This window comes from Canis lupus, chromosome 18 (genome assembly GCF_048164855.1).
Source record: "Canis lupus baileyi chromosome 18, mCanLup2.hap1, whole genome shotgun sequence".
NCBI lineage: Eukaryota > Metazoa > Chordata > Mammalia > Carnivora > Canidae > Canis > Canis lupus.
The window spans coordinates 42,955,093-42,982,075 of NC_132855.1; the positions used below are offsets into that span (position 1 = coordinate 42,955,093).

General features: G+C 40.3%; 1 protein-coding gene and 1 pseudogene across 9 annotated transcripts in view; both read left to right on the forward strand.

The window, feature by feature from the left end:
• Positions 1-9,404, forward strand: part of PEX1 (peroxisomal biogenesis factor 1) — a 71,809-nt gene extending 62,405 nt beyond the window's left edge. For 6 of the 9 annotated variants that reach the window (XM_072784186.1, XM_072784187.1, XM_072784188.1 and 3 more), the window contains 8 exons: positions 515-579; positions 3,277-3,419; positions 3,500-3,603; positions 4,384-4,560; positions 5,608-5,838; positions 6,795-6,992; positions 7,282-7,412; positions 9,087-9,404. In XM_072784186.1, coding sequence (XP_072640287.1) covers positions 515-579; positions 3,277-3,419; positions 3,500-3,603; positions 4,384-4,560; positions 5,608-5,838; positions 6,795-6,992; positions 7,282-7,412; positions 9,087-9,171 — 1,134 coding nt within the window. In that variant the 3' untranslated portion in view covers positions 9,172-9,404. Of the gene's footprint in view, positions 1-514; positions 580-3,276; positions 3,420-3,499; positions 3,604-4,383; positions 4,561-5,607; positions 5,839-6,794; positions 6,993-7,281; positions 7,413-9,086 lie in introns of those variants that run through there. The other 3 variants (XR_012011054.1, XR_012011055.1, XM_072784192.1) reach the window with 3 other exon arrangements.
• A 10,803-nt stretch (positions 9,405-20,207) lies between these two features.
• On the forward strand, positions 20,208-21,178 carry LOC140609074 (histone H3.3A-like; annotated as a pseudogene).
• Positions 21,179-26,983: the final 5,805 nt, after the last annotated feature.

The following is a 26,983-nucleotide window of genomic DNA, read 5'->3' on the forward strand; positions in this document are numbered from 1 at the left end:
TAAGATTTTCTTTTAGAGAGTATGCACGTGCACACAAGGGGGAGGAGCAGAGGGAGAGAAAATCTCAAGCATGCTCCACACTGAACACAGCACCCAGTGGCGATTTTGATCTCACAATCTTGAGATCATGACCCTGAGCTGAAATCAAGGGTCGGACGCCTAACTAAGCCACTAAGCGCCCCAGTACTTCAGTTATTTGTAAAGCTGAATGATATTTCATTGTGTGGGTATGTCAGGTTTTTAGCCACTCATCATTGGTGGATATTTGGGTCATTTCCACCTTTTGGCTCTGATACATAATGTTGCTGTAAACATTTGTGTACCCATTTCTGTTTGGACATGTTTTCATTTCTCTTGAATATATACCTAGCAGTATAGTTGCTGGGGCATATGATAACTCTATGTGTGACTTTTTGAGGAACTACCAAACTGTTTCATGGTGACTGCATGGCTCAGGATTTTGTTTTTAAATAATTTTATCTCAATTCTAATTTAATTTTATTTTACCTGATAGGGGCCAGAGTTACTCAGCAAATACATTGGAGCAAGTGAACAAGCGGTTCGGGATATTTTTATTAGGTTGGTTCCCTATGACTTCTTTTTAAGTAACAAACACTATGATTTTTTTTTTTTTTTTTTTTTTTTTTTTTTAGGCAAACACTATGATTTAACAGTGGTTTTTGGTCTGTTGTTTTTTTGGAGAACTAATGTTTTAATAAGTGAGGATTATATCACCAAATATTTCCAAAATTTAATATTTATAATATTCACAAAATGCTGAAAGTAAATCCTAAGTGGTTATTCAAAGGAATCTCAAAGTAATATGAAACACATAATTATCCAGTTTAATTAAGTCAGCAACATGCGGTATTAATTTATAAAAGAGAGAAATAGTTTTCCTTTATTATGGCATTTATACAGAAATGCAAAATATGCCAAATACAGAAGCTAATAGTTAAGAATGAAAGATCTTTAAATTCAAAAACTACTTTGTGTCATTCTAAAATTTCATTATAAGATATATGGACATTCTCTTTAAAATTTTTTTTCTATCTTTTTTTTTTTTTAAAGTTATTTATGATAGTCACACAGAGCAAGAGAGAGGGGCAGAGACACAGGCAGAGGGAGAAGCAGGCTCCATGCACTGGGAGCCCGACGTGGGATTTGATCCCGGGTCTCCAGGATCACGCCCTGGGCCAAAGGCAGGCGCCAAACCGCTGTGCCACCCAGGAATCCCAATATATGGACATTCTCTTAACTGCATTTATTTATTTTTTTTTAAGTAAAATGAACTCTTGAATATCTACCACCCAGTTTAAGAAACAGAACATTCTCAGGAAGGCATTCTTACGATAAATGCAGTCACCACATGATGACACATTACCACAAAGATATTACAATTCTAAAATTGTGTGTATTAAATATTTTGAAGCTATCTTATTGAAGGCAAAAATTGATAGAACTGCAAGGAGAAATTGATAAATCTACCTTCATAGAAGATTTTCACATAGTTCTCAGTATGTAATTATATTGAGGTTAAAAAAAATAACAGTAAAAATGTAGAAGATTTAAACATCATCAAGACTGATCTAAGCATATGTAGAACACATACCCAACAACTGGAAAATAGTCTTTTTTTAAGCACACCTGGATATTTTTGCAAATTGGCCATAGGTGCCATACATAGGAACCAGTAACTTTTTCAGAGAAACAATATCTATACAGACTATTCCCTGACAAGTTAAAGTAAATAACAGAAAAATAATTCCCTCTCATATGTTTAGATATTTAAAAATAAAACTTCTAAATAATTCATGGGTTCAGGAAGAGATCATAATGGAAAATCCTGAGTACTAAATATTAATGAAAATGCTGGGCAGCCCTGGTGACTTAGTGGTTTAGCGCCGCCTTTGGCCTGGGGCGTGATCCTGGAAACCCGGGGTCAAGTCCCACGTCGGGCTCCCTGCATGGAGCCTGCTCCTCCCTCTGCCTGTGTCTCTGCCTCTCTCTCTCTCTCTCTCTGTCTCTCATGAATAAATAAATAAAATCAAGAAAGAAAGAAAAAGAAAGAAAGAAAGAAAGAGAATGAAAGAAAGAGAAAGAGAAAATGCTACTAAAATTGTGAGATGCTGCAAAATTTATTTCAAGGAAAATTGATAGCCTTAAAAAGATTATATTTCTTCATTTCATGAGACGGATTTCTAAACTAAAAAAAAAATAATAATAAAGGGCAAAATTTAATAAACTAGAAAATAATTCAGTAGAGAAGTTCACAAACCCAAGTAATTTTTGAAAGCCTGGTAAAACTACTAGATCTCCAGCAAGATTGATCAAGGAGAAAGCAAGCATGACTAAGTAATATTAGAGATAAAAAGGGGTACATGACTAAAGATATACCAGAAATGTAGAAAATGGTAAGGGAATATATTATGAAATAATATAAACTTCATGCGAATACACTTGAAACAGGTGACATAGACAAAAATATAACCTACTAAAATAAAGCACAGAAGAAACAATCTGAGAAAGAATTAGAAAACAATTCGAATCACTAGTTAAAAATCTTCACAAAAATCAATCAGACCCAGCTGGTTATTTGAGACTTTTGCCAGACTTTCAAGGAGCAGGTAATTCCAGTTCCTTGTGGACCCTGGATTTGTCTTCTGTGCAGTGTGTTTCATAAGATATGTGTTGCGTTTTTTTCAGTCAGTATGACAGGTATTTTCTGTTAGGGTGATTTTTCAGACATCTGGTCCATCCTGTTACCAGAGATGGAATTTGTTTTTAATTAAAACAATTATTAAAAAAATTAAAAGTTTAGAGAAAGGTAATATACAGAACTAAAATATTTTATGGAGATCCCTTATAATATATGAAAAAAATGAGCTTGCCAAATTTTAAATGGATAACAGACATGAGTAAGTATTTCACAAAAGAAGTAAAGGTGGCTAATAAGCATATAAAAAAGGTTTACTTACAATAAGAATCAAAGAAACATTTCATTGATTGAATAAGACTCTGGTTTTTTTTTAGTCCCTGTCTGGAATGCATGAATCTTAGGCCAATATCTTGATTTGTCTAAGACCCAGTTTACTGAAAACAAAGATAATTACATATGCTTTGCCTTCCTTAAGGGTTTGCTGTGAAGACTTAAATAAATACATAAATACACACATATATGTGTATGCACAGATACATATGTATGTAGATACATATAATTTCTTTGCAAACTCTGAAGCCCTATTCAAATATGAAATATTGTTTGTTTTTTCCCAGAGCTCAGGCGGCCAAGCCCTGCATTCTTTTCTTTGATGAATTTGAATCTATTGCTCCTCGAAGAGGCCACGATAATACAGGAGTTACAGATCGTGTGGTTAACCAGTTGCTGACTCAGTTGGATGGGGTGGAAGGCTTACAGGGTAATAACTGTAAATGCAGAAATCTCTTATCGTAACAGGTTTCACCAGAATTTAGTAAAGAATATTTTTTCCCCCCACAGGTGTTTATGTGTTGGCTGCTACTAGTCGCCCTGACTTGATCGACCCCGCCCTGCTTAGGCCTGGCCGACTCGATAAATGTGTATACTGTCCTCCTCCTGATCAGGTGATAATTTCATACTTAGAATCTCTTAAAACCCCACAAATGCTACACTCTTTCCTTGTGAACTTTACTTCTTCCTGGTAATAAAAGTTGTCCTTAGAAAACCAGCTTTAGGCAAGGCCTTCGTCACAGTTAGCTCATGGCATGGTTAGATGTAAAGCCCAGCCATTTCCCTGCAAGTCTGAAAACTTTGTAGTCTTTCCCTGTTGGCCAGTTGCAAAAAAGGGAAGGAAACTTAAAGTATCACATGTCCACATTCCCTGTGTCCAAAGATCACACACCTCCTTATCGTGGCAAGACTAAGAGTCAAGCTTATGACTAGCGAGCATCTAAGCAGGTTACCTAAAGGTAAGATTTTCACCATTCCTAGTCTGTGTTGTCCCAGCTCTTTTCCCCAAATGTAGAAACTAATGAATAAATGAGTGAAAGAACAAATAGACAAATGAATACTCAAAGGTATAAATTTGTCACTTATAGCTATTAATTTTTTTTTCTTTGAGACACTTCCTTGGCGCATTTGCCAAAATCTAGAAAATAAACACAGTCTGAGTAGGAAAGGATTTACACCGAAGGGTTAGGAATGTTAATTTTCATTCACTTTCCTAATTTTCGTTCTGTTAGGGAAAAAGCTCCAGAGGGTAGTTAGTAGATGGGGGTACGTTTTTCAGGTTATAAAGCTTATTAGAGAGTTAATTTGTAAAAAAAAAAAAATTTAAATATATAATTTGAAATAATATTTAACTTTGTTTTATTTGTTAAGTCAATTAGTTTTTCTCCCTTCAGGTGTCCCGTCTTGAAATTTTAAACGTTCTCAGTGACTCTCTACCTCTGGCAGATGATGTGGACCTCCAGCATGTGGCGTCAGTAACCAACTCCTTCACGGGAGCTGATCTGAAAGCTTTACTTTACAACGCCCAGTTAGAGGCCGTACATGGGCGGCTGCTGTCCTGTGGGCTGCAAGTAAGTTCTGTCAGGGAATCGAGCAAAGTATTTATTTTGAAGCTCAAATTGTTCCGGAACTGGCCCCCAGGAGCCACTTGTGGATGGCTTCTGTGTCTTCTGATATGTCCCCATCATTCTTTGGTCGCTTCGTCTTGAAAGAACTAGGTACAGGGTATCCTAAGTTTATTTCACACTTTCTGTGCCCCACACCTAACATCAGCCTTTTTCCTCTTTCCCTCTCAAGATGGTATTTTAATTTTTGCAGCAGATAATTTGACTTCCGCTACATTAAAGACATTATGTGTTCTAGGAAAGGTTTTCCTGTGTACTCCTCTCCCCTCCATTTTGTTGGAGATTCTCACAGGGCCTGCCATTCCTAAATCAGATACTGTCGAGTTTTTGCTATTTCTTTTGGCAAACCACTGAATCTCCACCCTCTTCGCTAACAGAAAACACATTTATTTATAAAATACTGTGTGATGATAAAGCATCACATGGCTGATTCATCATTTCATAGTTGAAAGATAGATTCATACAAATAAAATCCAGAGGTTTGAATCCTAGCTTTGTTAGAGTTTTTGGGAGATGATAATAATCAACATTTTATTATGTGCCTCAAGAGCCAAAGTTTGGCTCTGTGCATGTTTCCTGGATGCTGGTTGGTGTCAGGCCCTTTGCTCCCATGCTGTGTTGTTGGAGAGGCTTTCCAGGGTTCTCTCTGGACATGTTACATGATAGCAGCGTACTTAGTTTGTCACAGAGTCATATTAACAGCGGCTCATACAGCATTTGGACAAAAAGCATTTAGGTGGTGGCTAGCTCACAAAACTGCTGGTCTCCTGTGTGTGGGAGAGCTGTGACACCTTTGCCATCTGCCCCAGACAGCGGGGATCTGAGGGGATCATAGAGGACATAGGGTGGACAAGAACCCTGTTCAGAAATGACAGAAGAGCTTTTTTGAAAAATGCCTCTTGGACTGGTCCGTTAGAATGCTCTCTGTGGTGTTCATTTCAGAGCCGTAGATTATTTAGATCGTTACAGCTGCTGTCCCTTTGTGTGTTTTAGGATGGAAGTTCTAGCTCTGATAGTGACCTGAGTCTGTCTTCAATGGTTTTCCTTAACCACAGCAGTGGCTCTGACGATTCAGCGGGAGATGGGGAATGTGGCTTGGAGCAGTCCCTTGTTTCTCTAGAGATGTCCGAGATGCTTCCAGATGAATCGAAATTCAATATGTACCGGCTCTACTTTGGAAGCTCTTATGAATCAGAACTTGGAAACGGAACCTCTTCTGACTTGGTATCTTGTGCGATCACCATTGTGCGGTTCTGATAGTAAAGCTGTGGGTTGGTGTGGAGCTGGATGGTGATCTCTCTCCTAACCAGCCCCACCTGTGCGCTGGCTGGTTGGTTCGTCAGAAAGTAGTCTTGGTTTTCCTTGCTCTGATTAGTCATTTTATCCCTTGGTAAGAAATGGGAATAGAGCTGGCAGCCCGAGGGAGCCAGGGTAGGCGGGGCTGGTGAGGACCTTTGGTATCTTGGGGGTTTCTCGCCCTTCCTTAGTGGTTTTAAAACACCATTAGCAGCAGATCCATTTTATATTAAACTCTGATATGAGGATAGTTGAAGATAATGAGAAAGTTGATGTAATGTCCCCATTACCATGATGTAATGTCCCCATCACCTTGTTGCACCAATGCAACAAGGAATATGTTGAGATTCATATGGCCAATATCCTTGCTTTTCTAAATTAGAACAGCATTTAACACCTATCCTCCCAAAATTAACAGTGGTTCACTTTATCGGTATGTGTAACATTTTTACGTGTGTTATATTTTTGGTTTTTGCACATTTGCTTTATTCAGGTTTTTAATCTAAAAGTGAATTGTTTTTATTCCCAGGAATAGTAAGCTGTTGTTTTAGTTCTAGTCTTTGTCTGTTTCTTAACTTCTCTGCAACTGTTCCAAAACCTTACGGTATAACTATGCAGAAAACTAAGAATAAGGCACATTTGGAACCTACCCCAAGGGCATTAGTGTGGTAGATTTAATAAAAAGGATTAAGAAAAAACCTTGTGGCAGTTTTCATACTGGGGCACACAGAGGATGAACATAGCTTCATTTCAATGAATTCAAATGTACACTTGTTGATGTTAAGGTTTTTACTACTTCAGATTTTTATTTTAATCCTTGATAAACATACACTTCTCTCCCGCTCTCTTCCTCCCTGCTCTCCTTACTACACTTGACCCTGCAGAGCCCACAGTGCCTGTCTGCACCAAGCTCCACAGCGCAGGACTTTTCCGGAGTTGCTGGGAAAGAGCAGTCATCTTCCCGGCCTCCAGTGTTGAGAACAGCTTCCCAGGAGGGTTACCAAGAACTGACCCAGGAACAGAGAGAGCAGCTGCGGGCCGACGTCAGTGTCATCAAAGGCCGATACCAGAGCCAGAGCGGAGTACGGCTTTCCTCTCCCCACCCCCATGATCATTGTAATGACTGTGAAACTTCTTCCTCCTTTCTTGAGGTGTCTTTTGGTTAGCAAATGAGCTCTGTTTATAAAGAAGGGACTGAAACACATGGATCAAATTGTCATGTGCATTGTGCTTCGGACCAATTTTTAGTGCTCTTAGAGATAGGGAATGTGTGGCCTCCTGAAAAAAAGTGATGGCTAGAAACAACACATGGGCTGCTGCTTTTCCTCATGGCAGCCCTAGGTTAACTTTGTGTTTCCCTTTTTGTTTAAGGAGGAGGACTCCCTTCACCAGCCAGGCCCAGTCAAAGCCAGTCTGGCTATTAGCCAGTCTCATTTAATGGCTGCTCTGAGTCACACAAGGCCATCCATTAGCGAAGATGACTGGAAGAATTTTGCTGAACTGTAAGTACTGGATTCCAATTCAGAAGCATAGGTGTTAGAGGCAACAGTTCTTCACTTAAACTTTTAAATTTATCGATTTTGAACATACAAAAGGCCCCTTCAAAACAATAGGTGTGCGTGGAAACACCCCAAAACTTCAAGAGTGTTGAAGTAAAAAATGAGTTTTCATTAGCCAGTTCACTTGACTGTATTTGAATTATTTATAATGAACTGATTTAACTTTAAAAGCTTCTTCAAAGCTCGAAATAATTCCAATGTAGTTTGCCAGAACCGTTCTGAAAAATATACTTGTTTTGCTTTCTTTTAAATACATTTGGATTTATCCACTGGTGGACCATGGTTCACCCACATTGGATTTAGAGCCTTCTTGCAGTTGTCTCTAGACCCCATAGATTGGAGACTATTCTAGGTCAAGGATTTAACTTACTTCAATGCAAGAAATGTTTATTCCTGGGCTTTAGAAGTCACAACTCTTTCTTGTCTAATTTCACAGTACTTACGGTGGGCCTGTGTATGTACAGTGTAAGGGCAGGAGAATTTTCCCTTCTTCCCTCCTGTGTTGTTTGGCTGGTCTAATAGTTCATTGACAAGAGACAGTAACAGGAGAAAAGCAATGTCCTGCATACAGGGGTTCCCCTGCAGTAGGAAATGCTAAGTTGGTCAGGCGGTAAGGTTTCGATGCCATACTGAGCTGTGGAAAGGGACAGGGTCCTGGGGCCTCACATGGAGGATAAGAGAGCAGATGTCTGCCCTGCTCCAAAGGAAAAAAAAAAGTCATCTCTGCTAATAGGGAACCTGTACCAGGAGAGACACCTAAATTCGTCTCGGGTAGTTAAGGGAGATAAAAGGCTTTTCCCCAAGTCTGCTGGGTCTTGATTCCCCTCAGCTCCAAATAGTCTGCATGCCAGAGTGGCACATTTTGGCGTGGCATATTTTGCTCCCCAATAAGTACATATGTTTATGTCCTTATTATGGAAAAATCTGAAAACAATTTTCCCTTATTCTCACCCTTCCCAAAGCATATATTGGTATGCTTTTTTTTTCCATAAGCCACTCTGCACTAGTGCTGTATAACAGCCCCTATACATCTTGAATTTTCACATTTTAAATGTTACTTTGTTTTTAATGTCATTTTATAGTATGACCATGCCACAATTTCCAATATTTGGACATTTTAAGTTGCTTCCAGGTGTTTAGTGTTATACCAATGTGCTAATGAACATCCTTGGAGCTGAATGTTTGCACAGAGCCTCAGCTGCCCGAGGCTGAGATGGAATTGTGGCATCACAGGACACTCACATTCTGGCAAGGCTTATTGCCTTCCAGAAATACTGTACAACAGTATATTGAGAAGGCCCATTTTGCTACCACCTTCAAAAACACTGGGCATAATCATCCCTCTCTAAACTTGGTCTAAACTTGGCCAGTGTGCTTGGGAAAAAATCTTGTTTAAAAAGATTTTTTAAAATATCACTGCCATGTGGATTTTCTCTTTTCTAACTTGTCGCTTTATCCCCTTTGCTCTTATGAATTGGAATGCTCAACTCTCAAAAATAAAGAACTCTAATTTCTGTTACAGTTTTTTCCTAGTTAAAATATATTATTTACAAACAATTCTGTCTTTTGTAATTTTAGCACCTACATGTATTAAATAGTATCTGTCATTTTTTTAAGGTATGAAAACTTTCAAAATCCAAAGAAGAGAAAAAATCAAAGTGGAACAATGTTTCGACCTGGACAGAAAGTAACTCTAGCATAAAATAGGCTTGTGATTTTGTTTTTTTCTGGCTTGTTCCCATGATATAACAGTAAAAATGGTGTCTATAAATTTATAGATTAACTTAATTTGTTAAAAAGAAAATCACAGATTGGTAAACCTCTGGTTATGTAATAATCAGGATTACTTGAAATTCATATGGTAGAATTGGGATATTTATAACAGATTCTGTATCTTATTTCCTATAAATCTAAATTAAATCCTTAGTGAAATAATATTGACCAAATGATGTAACTAATTTTTTTTCTCATCTGAAGAAAATACATTTCTTAGAGCTCACATATTCAGCATCCTCCTTGCATTTGACAAATATTGTGTTTAGCAACTTTGACCATTTAGAAAGATCTATTCTTCTAGCAGAACATGTAGACTTCACACACAATTCAAATAAATGTAATTATTGCCTCAACCAGAAATAGGATCATATCCCTCTAATATTCTATATCCATCTCCAATGCCAGGATCTTGAATGATGTCCATTCCTCCCCTGCTCCATCATAATGTTATCTAATGTTCTCTAGTCTGTGAACTAAGTGTAAAGTCAGCCACCATCAACACAAACCAAGTGGAGTAGTGCAATAAGGGGCAAGGAAAAGGGAGAAAGTTTAGGTGAAGTATATAAATTCATGAAACAGCAAAGAAAAATGTACAGGCGGCAACTAGTAACCTTTCTGCAGCTAATCCTGAGGCTGCGGCTGGTATTTTTGACTTCTCTCTCCTGTTAGTTAGGCTGTGTTTGAGTTCAGCCAGCACCGCAGTGGATTGGAGTCCTGTTCAAGGAGGGATGATCTAACCCTTCCTTCCCATCTGAGCCACTGGCTTCCAATTATCACAGAGATCTTCTATTAACTCTTACTATACTCAGTATTATCACCAGGTCCCATCCATACTTCTCTCATCCTTCACTGTGTAGCAACAAGACTGTGTTCACCCGGCCAATACCATAACAGCCCTGACTGCCTTCCAAACCACAGTCACCACTGTGTTCCTCTTGCATTTCTCCTTTGTTTGCCTCTCAGTCAGCAAATCACGGGGGATAGAGGCAGAGATTTGGGGTAACTTCGGTATTAGCTTTGAAATGCTATCCCCCCTTACCCTTTAGTTCCCAGATCCTTCCTTCACTGTGGCCATGGGCCCTGATTTACTACATGTACTGTATCTATTCCAACCTCACAAAGAGCAGTCTCCCTAGAAAGCCAGCTGCCTCAGGGTGATGAGTGTTTATATTAAGCCCATCAGCTTCTCTTCAATGTGAATTTTGTGATTGGAAAGCAAGGGTCATATGAGATAGCACAGTGACATCAAAGCATGTTAGTAAGTCCTTGAAATATGGTATCAGCAGAAATTTGGAAGAAAAGCAAATCCAAATCCAGAATGTATCCCTTCTAGGGAGGGCAAATTGCTGTCTCCTTTCTGATAGAAGAGGGACACATGTAATCAACCTGTCACAAGGCCTGAGCTAGAACCTCTAGGATGTACCCCCACATGGTTGGTCACTACCGCTAACAAGTGGGCTGTCAGGGTGAAAGCTATGTCAGACTTGATGAGGGGAAATCCACATTGTACAGATGACACAGACACCCCCCCCCATCCCTGTCACTGTGGCCACAGTTTATGAATCTATTAAGCATCGGCGGGGCTGGAGATGAAAGCTGGTAGACATCTGTAGAGAGATACCTAGAACTCCTGATTATTAAAAGCACTGAGGACTTTGAACATTCACTTAGATCATGCACATTCTTATTCTCTGAGCACATTCCAAGAACTCTGGCCATAGTTTTTCCCTGGGCTTCTTCATGGCCATTTCTCTATTCATGCTCTTTAAATCTCTGATCACCTGGTTGTTAGCCACTGACTGGATCAGCATGGATTTTTATATCAGACATCTCTGCCTCCTGACAAAACAGAAGAGACATGCTGTTTAAAATCTGCTCTTTGGAGGATTTTCTGTCTCCACTGGTTGTCAGGGCTGTCCCCTGAGTATAGCAGCAATGCCTTCACTTCGACGGATAGGTCACAGTGGAGCTCTGGATCACCAGGAGTTAACATCAGTGCAGAACCAGTATCTCTCAGAATGCCCAGAATGTCTGGTTACTTCTCGGGACATCTGGAGAATGGTCTAGTCAGTGGCTTTGGGTCCTTTGGGGAAGACTTAGAAGCAGCAAGGTCCATAGCAAGTACTTTGGATGTTATTTCAGGGCTCTTTTCACTGGACACCTGGCTGCTTCGTTCTGTGTCAGACCTATACCTGAGAACTGGGGGAGGGGCCATGACAATATTGTGACTGCTCACATCACAAGTAAGTCCTTGAAATATGGTATCGGCAGAAATTTGGAAGAAATTTGTTTATTGACAGGAAAAATTTTAAACTATAAAAATCAATTTATCTATTTTGTTCTTAAGGACGCCACAATTAGTTGGGCAACACCAAAGAACCTTGCAGGTCAGACCCTTGTAACAAATGCACTGTCTGCTAGTTATGGTAGCCACAACCACCTGGCCTCTGTTATGCCAGGATCCATTCATCCCCACCAAAACCAGAGAGCCCATTTCTATTGTAACGTCTCCCTATCCATTGCATCTCTACAAACAGACTCATTCAACAACCATTCCAACACACTCTCCCTTGCCTTCCTATGCTCCTTGGAAAGTGAATTACTGAGTCACATGATCTCCATTAAAGCCATGATGGCTGTGTGACATAGTTCTAGAGAGAGAGCAGAGGTAAGTAAAAATCCTTGGGGTGGGCTTTCTTCCTGAAGTGAGGGCATAGTGTCTGGAGATGCAGCAACCATCTTGCAAATGTGAGAGTGAAAACCATAGGTGACTGATGACAGAGCATGAAAACAGCCTGTTTCCCGAATGACATCACTGAGGTGATACACCAGCCCTGGATAGCCTATGCCTAGATTTTTTTTTATGCTGGAGTTATGTCTTGTTTACTTCTCTGAGAAGGGTTCCTATTATAGCCAGGATCAATCCTAACAAATACACACTGTATTTAAGACCTTATTGAGGGCAGCCCTGGTGGCGCAGCAGTTTAGCGCCGCCTGCAGCCCGAGGTGTGATCCTAGAGACCCCGGATCGAGTCCCACGTCGGGCTCCCTGCGTGGAGCCTGCTTCTCCCTCTGCCTGTGTCTCTGCATCTCTCTGTGTCTCTATGAATAAGTAAATAAAATCTTTAAAAAAAAAAAAAAAGACCTTATTGAAGTACTTTCTGACACCTCCACTATTTTGGGGGACATGGGTAGTAGTAAATTGGTGAGTTAGACATTCATTCACTCATATGTGGGGGAGATGGAGAGGGGAGAGGGAGAGAGAATCTCAAGCAGACCCCACTGAGTGCAGAGCCTGACGCGGGGCTCCATCTCACAACCCTGAGATCATGACCCGAGCAGAAACCAAGAGTTGGATGCTTAACCAACTACACACCCAGGTTCTCCTTAAGTGCCTTTTAAAAACTTCTACTTTGCCAGATTCCCTATTCTGGACTATCAAGTCCAACTTTGCCCACTTACAGTTAATTTCAGGATAATTATCCAGCAGACTTCATCTAAAACCTTAGCAATGCAAACCGCTATTGCCCTCACTTTATACTTGGAAGAAAGAAGAAGGTAGGAAAATGAAAGCGTGCAAAATCTGGGTCTCGTGCTACTAAGGGAAACCCCAGCGTCATTTAACAATCCCCACATGCAATCTGGTCCTACATGGGTGCAGCTGTGAGCGTCCCCAAGGACTCTCCCCTAGGGTGCCTCCTAGAGGATCGAGCAAAGTTTAAATTGGGCAATTTAAAGAGAAATTAATATCGTACTGCAATGAAACTTGGCTTCAGTATCTACTACTAGACCAAGAAGTCTGGCATAAGAATGGGCCCTTAAGGGCAGCCCGGGTGGCTCAGCAGTTTGGCCCCACCTTCAGCCCAGGGCGTGATCCTGGAGTCCCGGAATCAAGTCCCACATCAGGCTCCCTGCATGGAGCCTGCTTCTCCCTCTGCCTGTGTCTCTGTCTCTCTCTCTCTCTCTCTCTCTCTCTCGTCTCTCATGAAGAAATTAATAAAATCCTTTAAAAAAAAAAAGGAGGGGGGCCCTTAAATTATACTGTCTTACAGCTTGACTTATTGGGTAAATGGGAGGAAATATATGCAATGGCCTTTAAGAAATTAATAAAATCCTTTAAAAAAAAAAGGAGGGGGGCCCTTAAATTATACTGTCTTACAGCTTGACTTATTGGGTAAATGGGAGGAAACATATGCAATGGCCTTTATGCAACTCTATCAAGACCCTAAAATTTTCTTTAAGATTTTGAGAGGGAATGGGGAGAGCATGAGCCAGGAGGAATGGCAGAGGGAGAGGCAAACTCCCCACTGAGCAGGGAGCCGGATGTGGGGCTCGATCCCAGGACTCCAGGATCATGACCTGAGCTGAAGGCAGATGCTTAACTGACTGAGCCACTTAGCACCCTCGAAGACCCAAAATTAAAAATTTTGGAATTGCCCAAAATTTTAAGAATTGTAAGAATTAAAAATTGTAGAATGTGCCCAGCTCATCTTCACTAAAAAAATCTGATAGACTGGATGAGCCCCTCCATGTAGGGGCCCCTCCATGTAGGGCCCCCTCCCCCCAACAAGGGGGACCCTGCATCGGCTGAGACTTCAGATGCAAAGACCAGTCCTGCTGAGCCCGTTCTGATCCAATGACTCCTCCTTCATATTCAGAAGTGCTCCACCTTTATCCATCTTTGCTCCAGGAACCAAGATTGAGTTTTTATTTGACGCAGGAGCCACTCACTATCTGGCTCCAACACTGCGGGCATCTGCCTCCACAATCCTGTATTACAACGGGAGCACGTGGACAGCCACAAGTAGGGTGGCTCCCTTCCCTTGGACGTGCAGATTGGGCTCTTTGGCCTTCACAGGATTTCCTCCTGGTGCCTGAATGCCCTGTGTGTCCCCATGGTGGAAAGAGTTTGCTTTTTAAACTTCAAGCTAGGGATCCCTGGGTGGCGCAGCGGTTTGGCGCCTGCCTTTGGCCCAGGGCGCGATCCTGGAGACCCGGGATCGAGTCCCACGTCGGGCTCCCGGTGCATGGAGCCTGCTTCTCCCTCTGCCTGTGTCTCTGCCTCTCTCTCTCTCTCTCTCTCTCTCTCTGTGTGTGTGTGTGTGACTATCATAAATAAATAAAAATTTACAAAAAAAAAAATTAAAAAAAAATAAATAAACTTCAAGCTACACTTTGGGAACTTTAGAGTTGAAAGAAGATGAAAAACACACAGTGTGAGCCACTTTGACTTGGGAGGAGAAAACACTATAACTGATAAAATCCCTCCCCACATCCTCACTAACGTAAAGCCCGCCACAGGAAACAGAAACTCCTGGTATGGCTAAAGAGTTCTCTCCCGGAGTTATCGCCTGCAAATGTTCAATGGCCTTGGGAAAGACAGTATCCTATAAGGCTGGAGGCTAGAGGCTCAAAAAGGCATCGGCCTCTGATTAAGATGTTCTTAAAATATGGGAGGGTTATTAATCCTTTGTCAGTCACCCTGCAGTAGGCCCATGGAGGTAAAACTTAAAGGTATCTCTGGTTGGGTTCACTGTCTAGAAAACATTAATAGTAATTACAGCAGGAATTTTTCCCTTGCTGTGGATGCTACTGTTGCTGCATGGCCTCCAAACCTAGATATCCTATTCTTAGGATGAGGCCTCATTTGCTGCTCCAAGTGAGACAACCTACAACCAGAAGCCCTTCATTTAGTCAGATAGCTCTGGATTTTTATGCTTCCCAATAGGCACGGTCTGCCATTGCTTTCAACTTGAAGAGGCTACAGAAGAGGAGACCTTGGCTCTTCAACATCCCCTTAAGAATGAAGAAGATTAAAAAAAAAAAAAAAAAAAAAGAATGAGGAAGATAAAAATCCCACAGCAGGGAGATGAGGTAGGAAAGCTGAAGGGACTCCATTTTATTTATTTTTATTTTTTTATTTTTTGGGACTCTATTTTAGAAAGGCTCTGTCTCTGCTCTTTTTCTGCTAGGCCCCATTTATTCATGTTCCATATTTTGCCTCTGAATAAGCCCAAGAAGCCATGTTTCCACTTCAAGAAGGAAGCAAGAAAACCCTTCTCTGAGTTTTGTCCAAGGCTCCAAATACCTGATGACATCTAAGAAGATCTGGATGCCAAGTATGTCCCAAGACATTAGCTTCAAACAAACTTCTGCTGATGCAGGCATCAACACCCTACCTTTAGTAATTTATGGAATAACACCGATTGTTCACCTGACACTTGCCTTTGGGGGGGCCCTACCCTGGATTCCCAGAGGAACATGCACCTTAGACTCCTCTCCAATATGAACTCCCAACACCAAGTGACAGTCTCATTCTCCTTTCCTTTCCTCCCAGATACTCCATCTGCTATGCTCTTCCTGTCACATATACTATTCCGTAAACTTCATTTTCACTTTCTCTGGCTCACATTTGATCTCTATCCTGTGTGAAGCCAAGGACCATCATGACTAGTCCTGCAGGACCTCCCTCTGGGGCCTTGGACTCAGCCTGCCTGCATCATCAACTTTATTCAGTGTGAGTCATTGAATCTGGGTTCCAGCTACCCAACCATGGAATCATTAGAATATTCTCAGATGCTGAAGCAGCACACTGAATTAAAAAAAAAAAAATCAAGTGCATTAATCACAACAAAGTTAAGTGAATACATTCACCCTAACCAATATTTATGTTCTTCCCTACTGAGCCTACCTACCCTCATAATCTATCTCCACAAGTATTTTTCAGGGATCACATGAAAAAGCCAAATATTGTAGTTCTTCTGTTGCCTGAGGCTCCTCCTTCAAGTTTGACCTACTCACTTCCCAGGGCATGTTGGGATCTGACAAAGGATGAGAGGGTTGGAATGCATGAATGAGCTTCCTTTTACAAGACTAATCCCCCCAGATGTGGGCATTTCAGGGTCTTCACTCTTCTGCCACCAATGCCTTAACTTTTCCATAAGAGATTCGATATGCCTCCGAATTCAGTAGGTAATGTAATCCTCTAAGTTGTGAGATCAAACCCTGCATTTGATTTTCAGCTCTGAGCCTCATGGCCCCAAGAGACAAGTGGTTCTTTAGGCAGTCATACGGAGCCTTCATTTATAGCCAATGCTTTGAGCTGTAAATATAAACACCTGAGCTCATCTTTCTTTAAGTTCTCTAGTGCTACAGTCAGCTCATGCCTCTGAAATCCTCACGTGTTTCCTACCATTCTAGAGCAGCAATCCCTTCAATTCCTAGGGAGAATTTGTGATATTTTAGTTACCAGTATTGCCACTGTATGCTGTGGATTGCCAAATACATGCCCCTTAATAGGAATTGGATTTTCCTTGTCCTCAGCCTTTACTAGGGTAGAAAAATGTCCCCAAATTCCCCTTCTGCTCTTGAAAGTCTGTTAGCTGTAACCACTTGTGCTACTACTTTCTGCACCCACCAGTGTTTTTACTTGCATACAGCAGAAACCAACCCCGGCCTTCTTAAGCAGAAAGGGAATTTGTTGAAAACTTATTGAATGACAGCATCCCATTCATACCTCTCAAAGTTTCCCCATTCCTAAAATTCTGGTTTCCCCAAAACCCCATGTAAGATCAGCAATCTAAGGAGACACGGCTCTCCAAGAGATGTGGGGTGAGAGTCTGGCTGGCTGGATCGACATTCAACTATTTTGAACTAGGAAGAGATAATAGGATTAAAGGATCAGTCTGCACAGTTGGAGCAAGAGATTGTGGCAGATGCAAGGCTTAACCTGACAAACAAAGCACACCTACTGAAAGGTGCCAACACTCCCCACTATGGGCAAGGAGGAACTCTGAAGAGGAAGGACCAGTGGGAAAGAGCAGCCAAAACACAACAGCAGAGTGTACACAGCATACTCCAGAAACACTTCCTGAAGTCTTCATTGTTGTTGCTATTATTGCTGTTTTTGCTGGATTTTTTCCTTTCCTCTTTTCTTTTCTGGACACAATGACTAGAAGGAGAAATTCACTGCAAAAGAAAGAACAGGAGGTAGTACTCTCTGCCATGGATTTAAATCAATATAGACTTAAGTAAGATGTCAGAACTAGAATTCAAAATAATGATTATAAAGATACTAGCAGGGCTTGAAAAAAGCATAGAAGACACTAGAGAATCCATTACTGTAGAAATACAAGAACTAAATTCTAATTGGGTCAAAATTAAAAATGCTATTGCTGAGATGCAGTTAAAAGATCGAAGCTCTAACAGGATAAACGAGGCAGAAGAAAGAGTCAATGATATAGAAGACAAAATGATACAATGCAAGAAAGCTGAGAAAAAGGAAAACATCTCCTGGATCAGGAAGAGAGATCTTGAGAAATCAGTGATATCATAAAGTTAAATAATATTCAAATATAGGGGTTCTAGAAGATGAGATGGACATGTGGGTGGAGAGGGTTTATTTTCACAAATTATATCTGAGAACTTCCCTAATCTGGGAAAGGAAGCAGGCGTTCAAGTCCAGGAGGCACAAAGAACCCCCCCTCAAAAATCAATAAAAATAGGTCAACACCTTGACCTATAATAGAGAAGCTTGCAAATTTCAGAAATAAAGAGAAAATCCTGAAAGCAGCTCAGGACAAGAGTCCTCAACCTACAAGGGTAGAAATATAAGGCTGGTAGCAGACCTGTCCACAGACACCTGGCAGGCCAGAAAGGACTGGCATGATATATTCAACATGCAAAGTGGGAAAAATATACAGCCAAGAATAGTTTATCCAGCAAGGCTGTCATTCAAAATAAAAGGAGAGAGAAAGAGTTTGCAGGATAAACAAAAACTAAGGAATTCATGACCAATATTTCTTCCATGGCCCTGGAAGAAATATTAAAGAGGATCCTTTGAGTGGAGAGAGAGCCCAAAAGAAAGACCAGAAAGGAACAGAGACAGTCTACAGAAACAGCAACTTTACAGGTGGTACAATGGCACTAAGTTCATATCATTCAATAATTACTCTGAATATAAATGGACTAAATGCTCCAATCAAAAGACACAGGGTATCAGATTGGATTTTTAAAAAGACCCATGGATATGCTGTCTATAAGAGACTCATTTAGACCCAAAGACACCCCCAGATTGAAGGTGAGGGGGTAGAGAACCATTTATTATGCTAATGGACACCAAAAGAAAGCTGGGGTAGTAATCCTTATATCAGACAAACTAGATTTTAAATCAAGGACTATAATAAGAGATGAAAAAAGACACTATATCATAATAAAAGGGTCCATCCAACAAGATCTAATAATTGTAAATATTTATGCCCCTAACTTGGGAGCAGCCAATTATATAAACCAAATAATAACAAAATTAAAGAAACACACTAATAATACAATAATAGTAGGATTTTAACACCCACCCACAGCAACGGACAGATCATCTGAGCAGATCAAAAGAAAACAGGGCTTTGACTGACACACTGAACCAGATGGAATTCACAGATCTATTCAGAGCATTCCATCCTAAAGTAACAGAATACACTATCTTCTTGCGTGCACATGGAACATTCTCTAGAATAGATCACATACTGGGTCACAAATCAGGTCTCAAACAGTACCAAAAGATTGAGATTATTCCCTGCATATTTTCAGACTAGAATGCTTTAAAACAAACTTAATCACAAGAGAAAATTTGGAAGGAACACAAATACATGGAGGTTTAAAAGTATCCTGCTGAAGAATGAATGGGTCAACTAGGAAATTTAAAAATACATGGAAGCAAATGAAAATGAAAATTTGACAGTTCAGAACCTTTGGGATGCAGGAAACTCAGTCTTAAGAGGGAAACATATAGCAATATAAGCCTTTCTCAAAAAGCAAGAAGATACTCAAATACACAACCTAACCTTACACCTAAAGGAGCTGGAAAAAGAACAGCAAATAAAGACTAAACCCAGCAGCAGGAGAGAAATAATAAAGATTAGAACAGAAATCAATGGGGAAAAAACCAAAAGAATAATTGAACAGGTCAATGAAACTAGGAGCTTGTTCTTTAAAAGAATGAAGATAGATAAACCCCTAGCCAGATTTATCAAAGAGAAAAGAGAAAGGACCAAAGTAAGTAAAATCATGAAAGAGGAGAGATCATAACCAACACTGAAGAAATGCCAATAATTATAAGAGAATATTATGAGCAATTATATGCCAACAAATTAGGTAATCTGGAAGAAATGGATGCATTCCTAGAAACATACAAACTACCGCAACTGAAACAGAAAGAAATAGAAAACCTGAACAGACCCATAAACACCAGAAATGTTTAAGAAATATTTTATTGATTTATTCATGAGAGACACAGAGAGAGAGAGAGAGAGGCAAAGACATAGGCAGAGGGAGAAGCAGGCTCCCCATAAGCAGCTCAATATAGCACTCGATCCTGCACCCTGGGATCATGCCCTGAGCTGAAGGCAGACCCTCAACCATTGAGCCACCAGGCATCCCTCTACCAAACATTTAAAGAAACTAATGCCTTTGAAGCTCTTTCAAAAAATAGAAATGGATTACTTCCAAACTCATTCTATGATGCCAACATTACCTTGATCCCAAAATCAGACAAAGACACCCAAAAGAGAGAATTACAGATCAATATCACTGATGAACATGGATGCAAAAATTCCCACCAAGATACTAGCTAATAGGACCCACAGGACGTTAAAAAGATTATTGACCATGACCAAGTGGGATATATTTCTGGGCTGCAAGGGTGGTTCAACATTTGCAAAAAAAATGTGATACACCACATTATTAAAAGAAAGGACAAGACCCACACGATCCTCTCAATAGATGAAGAAAAATGCATGTGATAAAATACAACATCCTTTCTTGATGAAATCTCTCTGCAGTGTAGGGATGGAGGGAATGTACCTCAGTATCATAAAAGCGGATAGAGCGGTTTGGTCGTTCCTTGGCGGGTCTTTTCTTTGCTGGGCGCCTGCGGCTCTCCATTGGGCAGCGGCGGCGGCGCAGCAGTCGGAGGAGCCTCTAAAGCTTCAGCGTTGGGTAAAAGAAAATGGCCCGAACCAAGCAGACTGTCCGTAAATCCACGGGTGGGAAAGCGCCCCGCACACAGCTGGCCACTAAGGCCGCCCGGAGAAGCGCCCCTTCCACCGGCGGGTGAAGACACCTCATCGCTGCAGGCCTGGGACCGTAGCCCTTCGGGAGACCCGCCGTGACCAGAGGTCCGCCGAGCTTCTGATCCGGAAGCTCCTTTCCAGAGGTTGGTGAGGGACATCGCCCAGGATTTCGAGACCGATCTGAGGGTTCAGAGCGCCGCCACGGGCGCGCTTCAGGAGGCCAGTGAAGCGTGCCTGGTGGGTTTATTTGAAGATACTCATCCGTGTGCATCCACGCTAAGAGAGTCACCATCATGCCCAAAGACATCCAGTTGGCTCGCCGGATACGGGGAGAGAGAGCTTAAGTGAAGGCAGTTTTTATGGTGTTTTGTAGTAAATTCTGTAAAATACTTTGGTTTGATTTGTGACTCTTTTTGTAAGAAATTGTTTATGATATGTTGCATTTGTACTTAAGTCATTCCATCTTTCACTCAGGATGAATGCGAAAAGTGACTGTTCACAGACCTCAGTGATGTGAGCGCTGTTGCTCAGGAGTGACAAGTTGCTAATATGCAGAAGGGATGGGTGATATTTCTTGCTTCTCATGATGCATGTTTCTGTATGTTAATGACTTGTTGGGTAGCTATTAAGGTACTAGAATTGATAAATGTGTACAGGGTCCTTTTGCAATAAAACTGGTTATGAAAAAAAAAAAAACTGGTTATGACTTGATCCAAGTGTTTAACAATTGGGGCTGTTAAGTCTGACCATACATCACTGTGATAGAATGTGGGCTTTTTCAAGGGTGAAGATACAAGTCTTAACCACAGTGTAACTTACAGTTTCCTTAAAAAAAAAAAAAAAAAAGTAAACCTGGCAGCTATAGAATACACTATGTGCATTTATAATAGCTATTTTATATATTGTAGTGTCAACATTTTTAAATTAAATGTTTTACATTCACATGTGGTGGGGAGTCTTGTCATTAAGGTGTGTGTAATTTAAAGTCCAGTTGGTTTTCTCCTAACTAGACTGCACTTGTTTTCATAATAGTAAAATGCTTTGCAAATTATACCTTGCATAAGTCCTCATTCTACCACATGTTAACTAATCCTCTAGCTGATTAATGCAAACACTAATGGGGGGATTTTATTTATAAGGGCTCTAGAATATAATACAAGTTATTCACAGCAGCATCATCTGTTACTAATTCTAAACTAGTTAGTGCAGCTTTTCTTTGTGTTGTGGTTGGTCTCATAACTAGGTTGAGTTTTTCTCTACCAAGAGGGAAACAATGCCGAAGTTCTTTTCCTTGTGGAGTTTGTATTATAATAACCCTTAGAGTAAACTTGCTGTGGGGGAGGGGCACACAACTCCAGCTTTTTTTGAACTTCTGCGGGTTAACATGGTGTCGGGTTAGGTTACATCTGATACATGGTCCTGGGAAAAATCACTTTATAGAGATGGCCTTTCCAAGTGGTTTTAAAAATTATCCTTCTATTGAAGTCTTCTAGGTCAATTATGTATGTTGACTAAATTTACAAATAAACTTGTTTATTCAACTAAAAAAAATATATCATAAAAGCCATGTATATGAAAAACCCACAATACATACCGTCTTCAATGGGGAAAACCTGAGAGCTTTTCCCCTAAGGTTAGTGACATGACAAGGATGTCCACTCTCACCATTGTTGTTCAACATAGTACTGCAAGTTCTAGTCAGCAATCAGACAACAAAAAGAAATAAAAGGCATCCAAATTGGCAAAGAAATCAAACTCTCATTCTTCGCAGATGACATAATATTCTATGTAGAAAACCCAAAGACTCTGGTGAAAAGTTGCTAGAACTGATACAGGAATTCAGCAAAGTCACAGATATAAAATCAATGCACAGAAGTCAGTTGCATTTTTGTACACTAATAATGAGGCAGAGGAAAGAGAAATCAAGGAATCTATCCCATTTACAATTGCACCAAAAACCAGAAGATACCTAGGAATAAACCTAACTAAAAAGATAAAAGATCTGTACTCTGAAAACTACAGAACACTTAGGAAAGAAACTGAAAACACGAAGAAATGGAAAAACATTCCATGCCCATGGATTGGAAGAACAAATATTGGTAAAATGTCTTATGCTACCCAAAGAAATTGACACATTTAGTGCAATCCCTATCAAAACATCACCACCATTTTCCACAGAGCTGGAACAAACAATCCTAACATTTGTATGGAACCAGAAAAGGTGCTGAATAGCCAAAGGAATGTTGAAAAAGAAAACCAAAGTTTTCACAACCACTGTTGTGATGCCACCACTTCAAGCTGTATTACAAAGCTGTAATCATCAAAACAGTGTAATACTGGCACAAAAAAAGACCCACAGATCAATGGAACAGAATAAACAACCCAGAAATGGACTCTCAACTCTATGGTCAACAAATCTTTGATGAAGGAAAGAATATCCAATGGAAAAAAGACGATCTCTTTGGAAGATTGGACAGCCACATGCAGAAGAATGAAACTGGATCACTTTCTTACACCATACACAAAAATAAACTCAAAATGGATGAAAGACCTAAGTGTGAGACAGGAATCCATCAAAATCCTAGAGGAGAACACAGCAGCCTCTTTGACCTCAGCCACAGCAACTTCTTGCTAGACATGTCTGCAAAGGCAAGTGAAACAAAAGCAAAAATCAACCATTGGTACTTCATCAAGATACAAACTTTTTCACAGAAAAAGAAACAGTCAACAAAACTAAAAGACAACTTACAGAATAAGAGAAGATATTTGCAAATGTCTTATCAGATAAAGGGCTAGTACCCAAAATCTATAAAGAACTTATCAAACTCAACATCCCGAAAACAAAAAATCCGGTCAAGAAATGGGTATAAGAAGACATGAACAGCCATTTCTCCAAAGTGAAATGGCTAACAGGCACTTGAAAAAATGCTACCCATCAACTCATCATCAGGGAAATACAAACCAAAACCACAATGAGATACCATCTCACAAGGGGAACAATAGATGTTGGTGAGGATGAAGAGAAAGGGGAACTGTTGGTGGGAATGTGAGCGGATGCAGCCACTCTGGTAAACAGTATGGAGGTTCCTCAAAAAGTTAAAAATAGGGCAGCCCGGTGGCTCTGCGGTTTAGTGCCGCCTTCCGCCCAGGGTGTGATCCTGGAGACCTGAGATCGAGTCCCACACCAGGCTCCCTGCATGGAGCCTGCTTCTCCCTCTGCCTGTATCTCTGCCTCTCTCTGTGTGTGAGTCTCTCATTAATAAATAAAATCCTTTAAAAAAATGTTAAAAATAGACCTACCCTATGATCCAGCAATTGCATTACTAGGTATTTATCCATAGGATACAAACATAGTGATTCAGTGTGGAGCATGCACCCCAATGTTTATAGCAGCAATTTCACAATAGCCAAACTAAGGAAAGAGCCCCCCACCCCCAAAAAAGAGCGCAGATGTCCACCGACAGATGAGTGGATAAAAAGAAGTGGTCTATATATATAAAGGAAAATTGCTCAGCCATCAAAAAGAATGAAATCTTGCCATTTGCAATAACATGGATTGAACTAGAGGGTATTATACTAGGTGAAATAAGTCAGAGAAAGACAAATGCCATATGATCTCACTCATACATGGAAGGTAAGAAACAAAACAGTGGAACATAGGGGAAGGGAGGGAAAAATAAAAGAACATGAAAACAGAGAGGGACACAAATTCTAAGAGACTCTTAACTCTAGGAAACAAACTGAGGGTTGCTGGAGGGGAGGGAGGTAGGGGGTGGGGTAACTGGGTGATGGACATTAAGGAGAGCACTTGATGGAATGAGCACTGGGTGTTATACTGATGAATCACTAAATTCTACCTCTGAAACTAATAATACACTGTATTAGTTAATTGATTTTAAATTTAAAAAAATTCATTAATTAAAATAAAAAGATCAGCAGTCTGCTCTACTAAGGGAGCCTGCGCATGAACAGCAGAGTGCAGGGATACTACAGTAAGCAAAAAATTCAGCTTTGTATTTTTTATTTCAGATATTAAGCAGTGGTTTCATTATCCTTTGGTATTTCCCTAAGCAGTATAATAATCCATAACCTAAAATCTAGTCCTCTGTTAAGAATCTGACTGGGAGAACCATGAGTGTAAGTACTGACTATTAATTTTAAACCTGGGATCCCTGGGTGGCGCAGCGGTTTGGCGCCTGCCTTTGGCCCAGGGCGCGATCCTGGAGACCCGGGATCGAATCCCACGTCGGGCTCCCGGTGCATGGAGCCTGCTTCTCCCTCTGTCTGTGTCTCTGCCTCTCTCTCTCTCTCTATGTGACTATCATAAATAAATAAAATTAAAAAACAAAAAAAAAAACAAAAAAAAAATTTTAAACCACACCTAGTTGTCACTACACTATCTTGGAAATCCCATAAAGGGTTGGGGTTTTGTGCACATTGTTCACTGCTGTAAACCTAGAACTGTGCCTTGTGCTGGTGATCAATCAATAATAATAAACATTTGTGAATGACTTGTTCTTATTTCTCAACTGAAATTGGGATAATCTTCCTTTGAATAAACGAAGGAAAAGGAAAACAAAGTCTAGTATTTTAGTTCTTAACTTTTTTTTTTTTTAGATTAGAATAGATACGATTGGTTAGGAATCAGTTTTGATTATAAAAGTAATGGAAAAATTAACATCTACAACAGTTTCAGGAGATATTAGCAGCACTGATTTTTAAAATAGGCATTTTTACATTCCCATAGTAAAATGCTCAATATTGGTTAAGTGTAAAGGAAAAATAAAGACGGAAAAATAAAAACATAAAACGTAAAACACTGGGCAAAGATGTCATGCCATGGAGTTTCCTTATTTCCTAGACAACATGACATCTTTTTGTAAAGCTGACTTAGGACTCAACCTCCCAGGAAGTTTGCAAGAGTCAAACAAATCAACTAAAAGCCAAGGAATATTCCAGGGTAACAATTACCATCAACCATATATTGACAGAGACATTTTGCCTAGGGGTTTTGAGTAAGCTCTATGCCCAACATGGGGCTTGAACTCATGATCTGGAGATCAAAGGTCTCATGCTGTACTGACTGAGACAGCCAGTCACCCCTTGCTGAATGCTTCAGACAGAAAATTGAAATGGTGCATTTTGGCTCTAGACATTTGATCTGGCCTGTTATTCAGATATTTTGTAGGAATTCGTGTCAGATAGGGAATGCTACAGCATCTTCACAAAAGTAAAAATGCTGAGATCTAAACACCGATGTGCAAAATACTTAACCACAACCTAAGGTAATACATTTTAATCAAGATCCAGTCCATATAACTTACTGCTGAAACAATTTACAAAACAATACCTACTCTTAGTACATGTGATGATACTCTCTATTCCCTTTTTATTCTATCCTATTTCATACAAACAATGCTAGTTTTGATCCATACACGGGTTGAGACTTGCAAATTGAAAAATACTGACCTGAAAAGGAATAAAGTACTGGAATATAGAACTGCTTTATATCTTATGATTTTATTTCTTTATATATGTATGGCACACAAAAAACAACTTTAAAGCTACTGCTTTTTTGGCAAAGTACAACTCATCTAAGTAGGAGCATATCTTAGTATCCCAGAGATATTAAATTTATAATTGGTAGAATCTTTTTTTTTTTTTTTAATTAAGTAAACTCTACCCCCACTATGAGGCTCAAACTCATAATCCTGAGATCTTGGGCAGCCTGGGTGGCTCAGAGGTTTGGCGCCTGCCTTCAGCCCAGGGTGTGATCCTGGAGACTTGGGATCGAGTCCCACTTCAGGCTCCCTGCATGGAACCTGCTTCTCCCTCTGCCAATGTCTCTGCCCCTCTCTCTCTGAATAAATAAAATCTTTTTAAAAAAAGTCCTGAGATCTAGAGTCACATGCTCTACTGATTAAGCCAGCCAGGCACTCCCAAATCTTTTTTGTCTTTGGTGCAAATTTATCCAGTAGCACTTGGAAAACTTTCATATTCTCCAGTGTATACAGATAAAGTGGGTTCATCGTTAAGAAGTCCAACATAAAATTATTTGGATTATCTAATTCACCTTTCCCAATTTTGAAGGGATTACAGATTTTTAAAATCATCCCACATGTGGGGCACCTGGGTGGCTCATCCAACTCTTGATATCAGCCCAGGTCATGACTTCAGGGTCCTGAGATCAAGCCAGATTGACTCCATGCTCAGCGGGAAGTTTGCTTGAGATTCTCCCTCTCCTTCTGCCCCTCCTCCCTCCCATGCACATGCTCATGCTCTCTCTCTCTCTCAAAGAAATAAACAAATAAATCTTAAAAAAATCATCCCACATGTAAATCAAGCAAACAGTCCTTAACTTTTTGAGTTGATGTGTTTTCCCTTCCAAAAAAACTGTGACAAGCCATACAAGTACAGATTCAGTGCAGTCCTTATCAAAATATCAATGGCATTTCAGGGATCCCCGGGTGGCTCAGCGGTTTAGCGCCTGCCTTTGGCCCAGGGCATGATCCTGGAGTCCCTGGATGGAGTCCCACATCGGGCTCCCTGCATGGAGCCTGCTTCTCCCTCTGCCTGTGTCTCTGCCTCTCTCTCTCCCTCTGTGTATCTCATGAATAAATAAATAAAATCTTTAAAAAAAAAATGGCATTTCAGAGAAATAGAGCAAAGAAG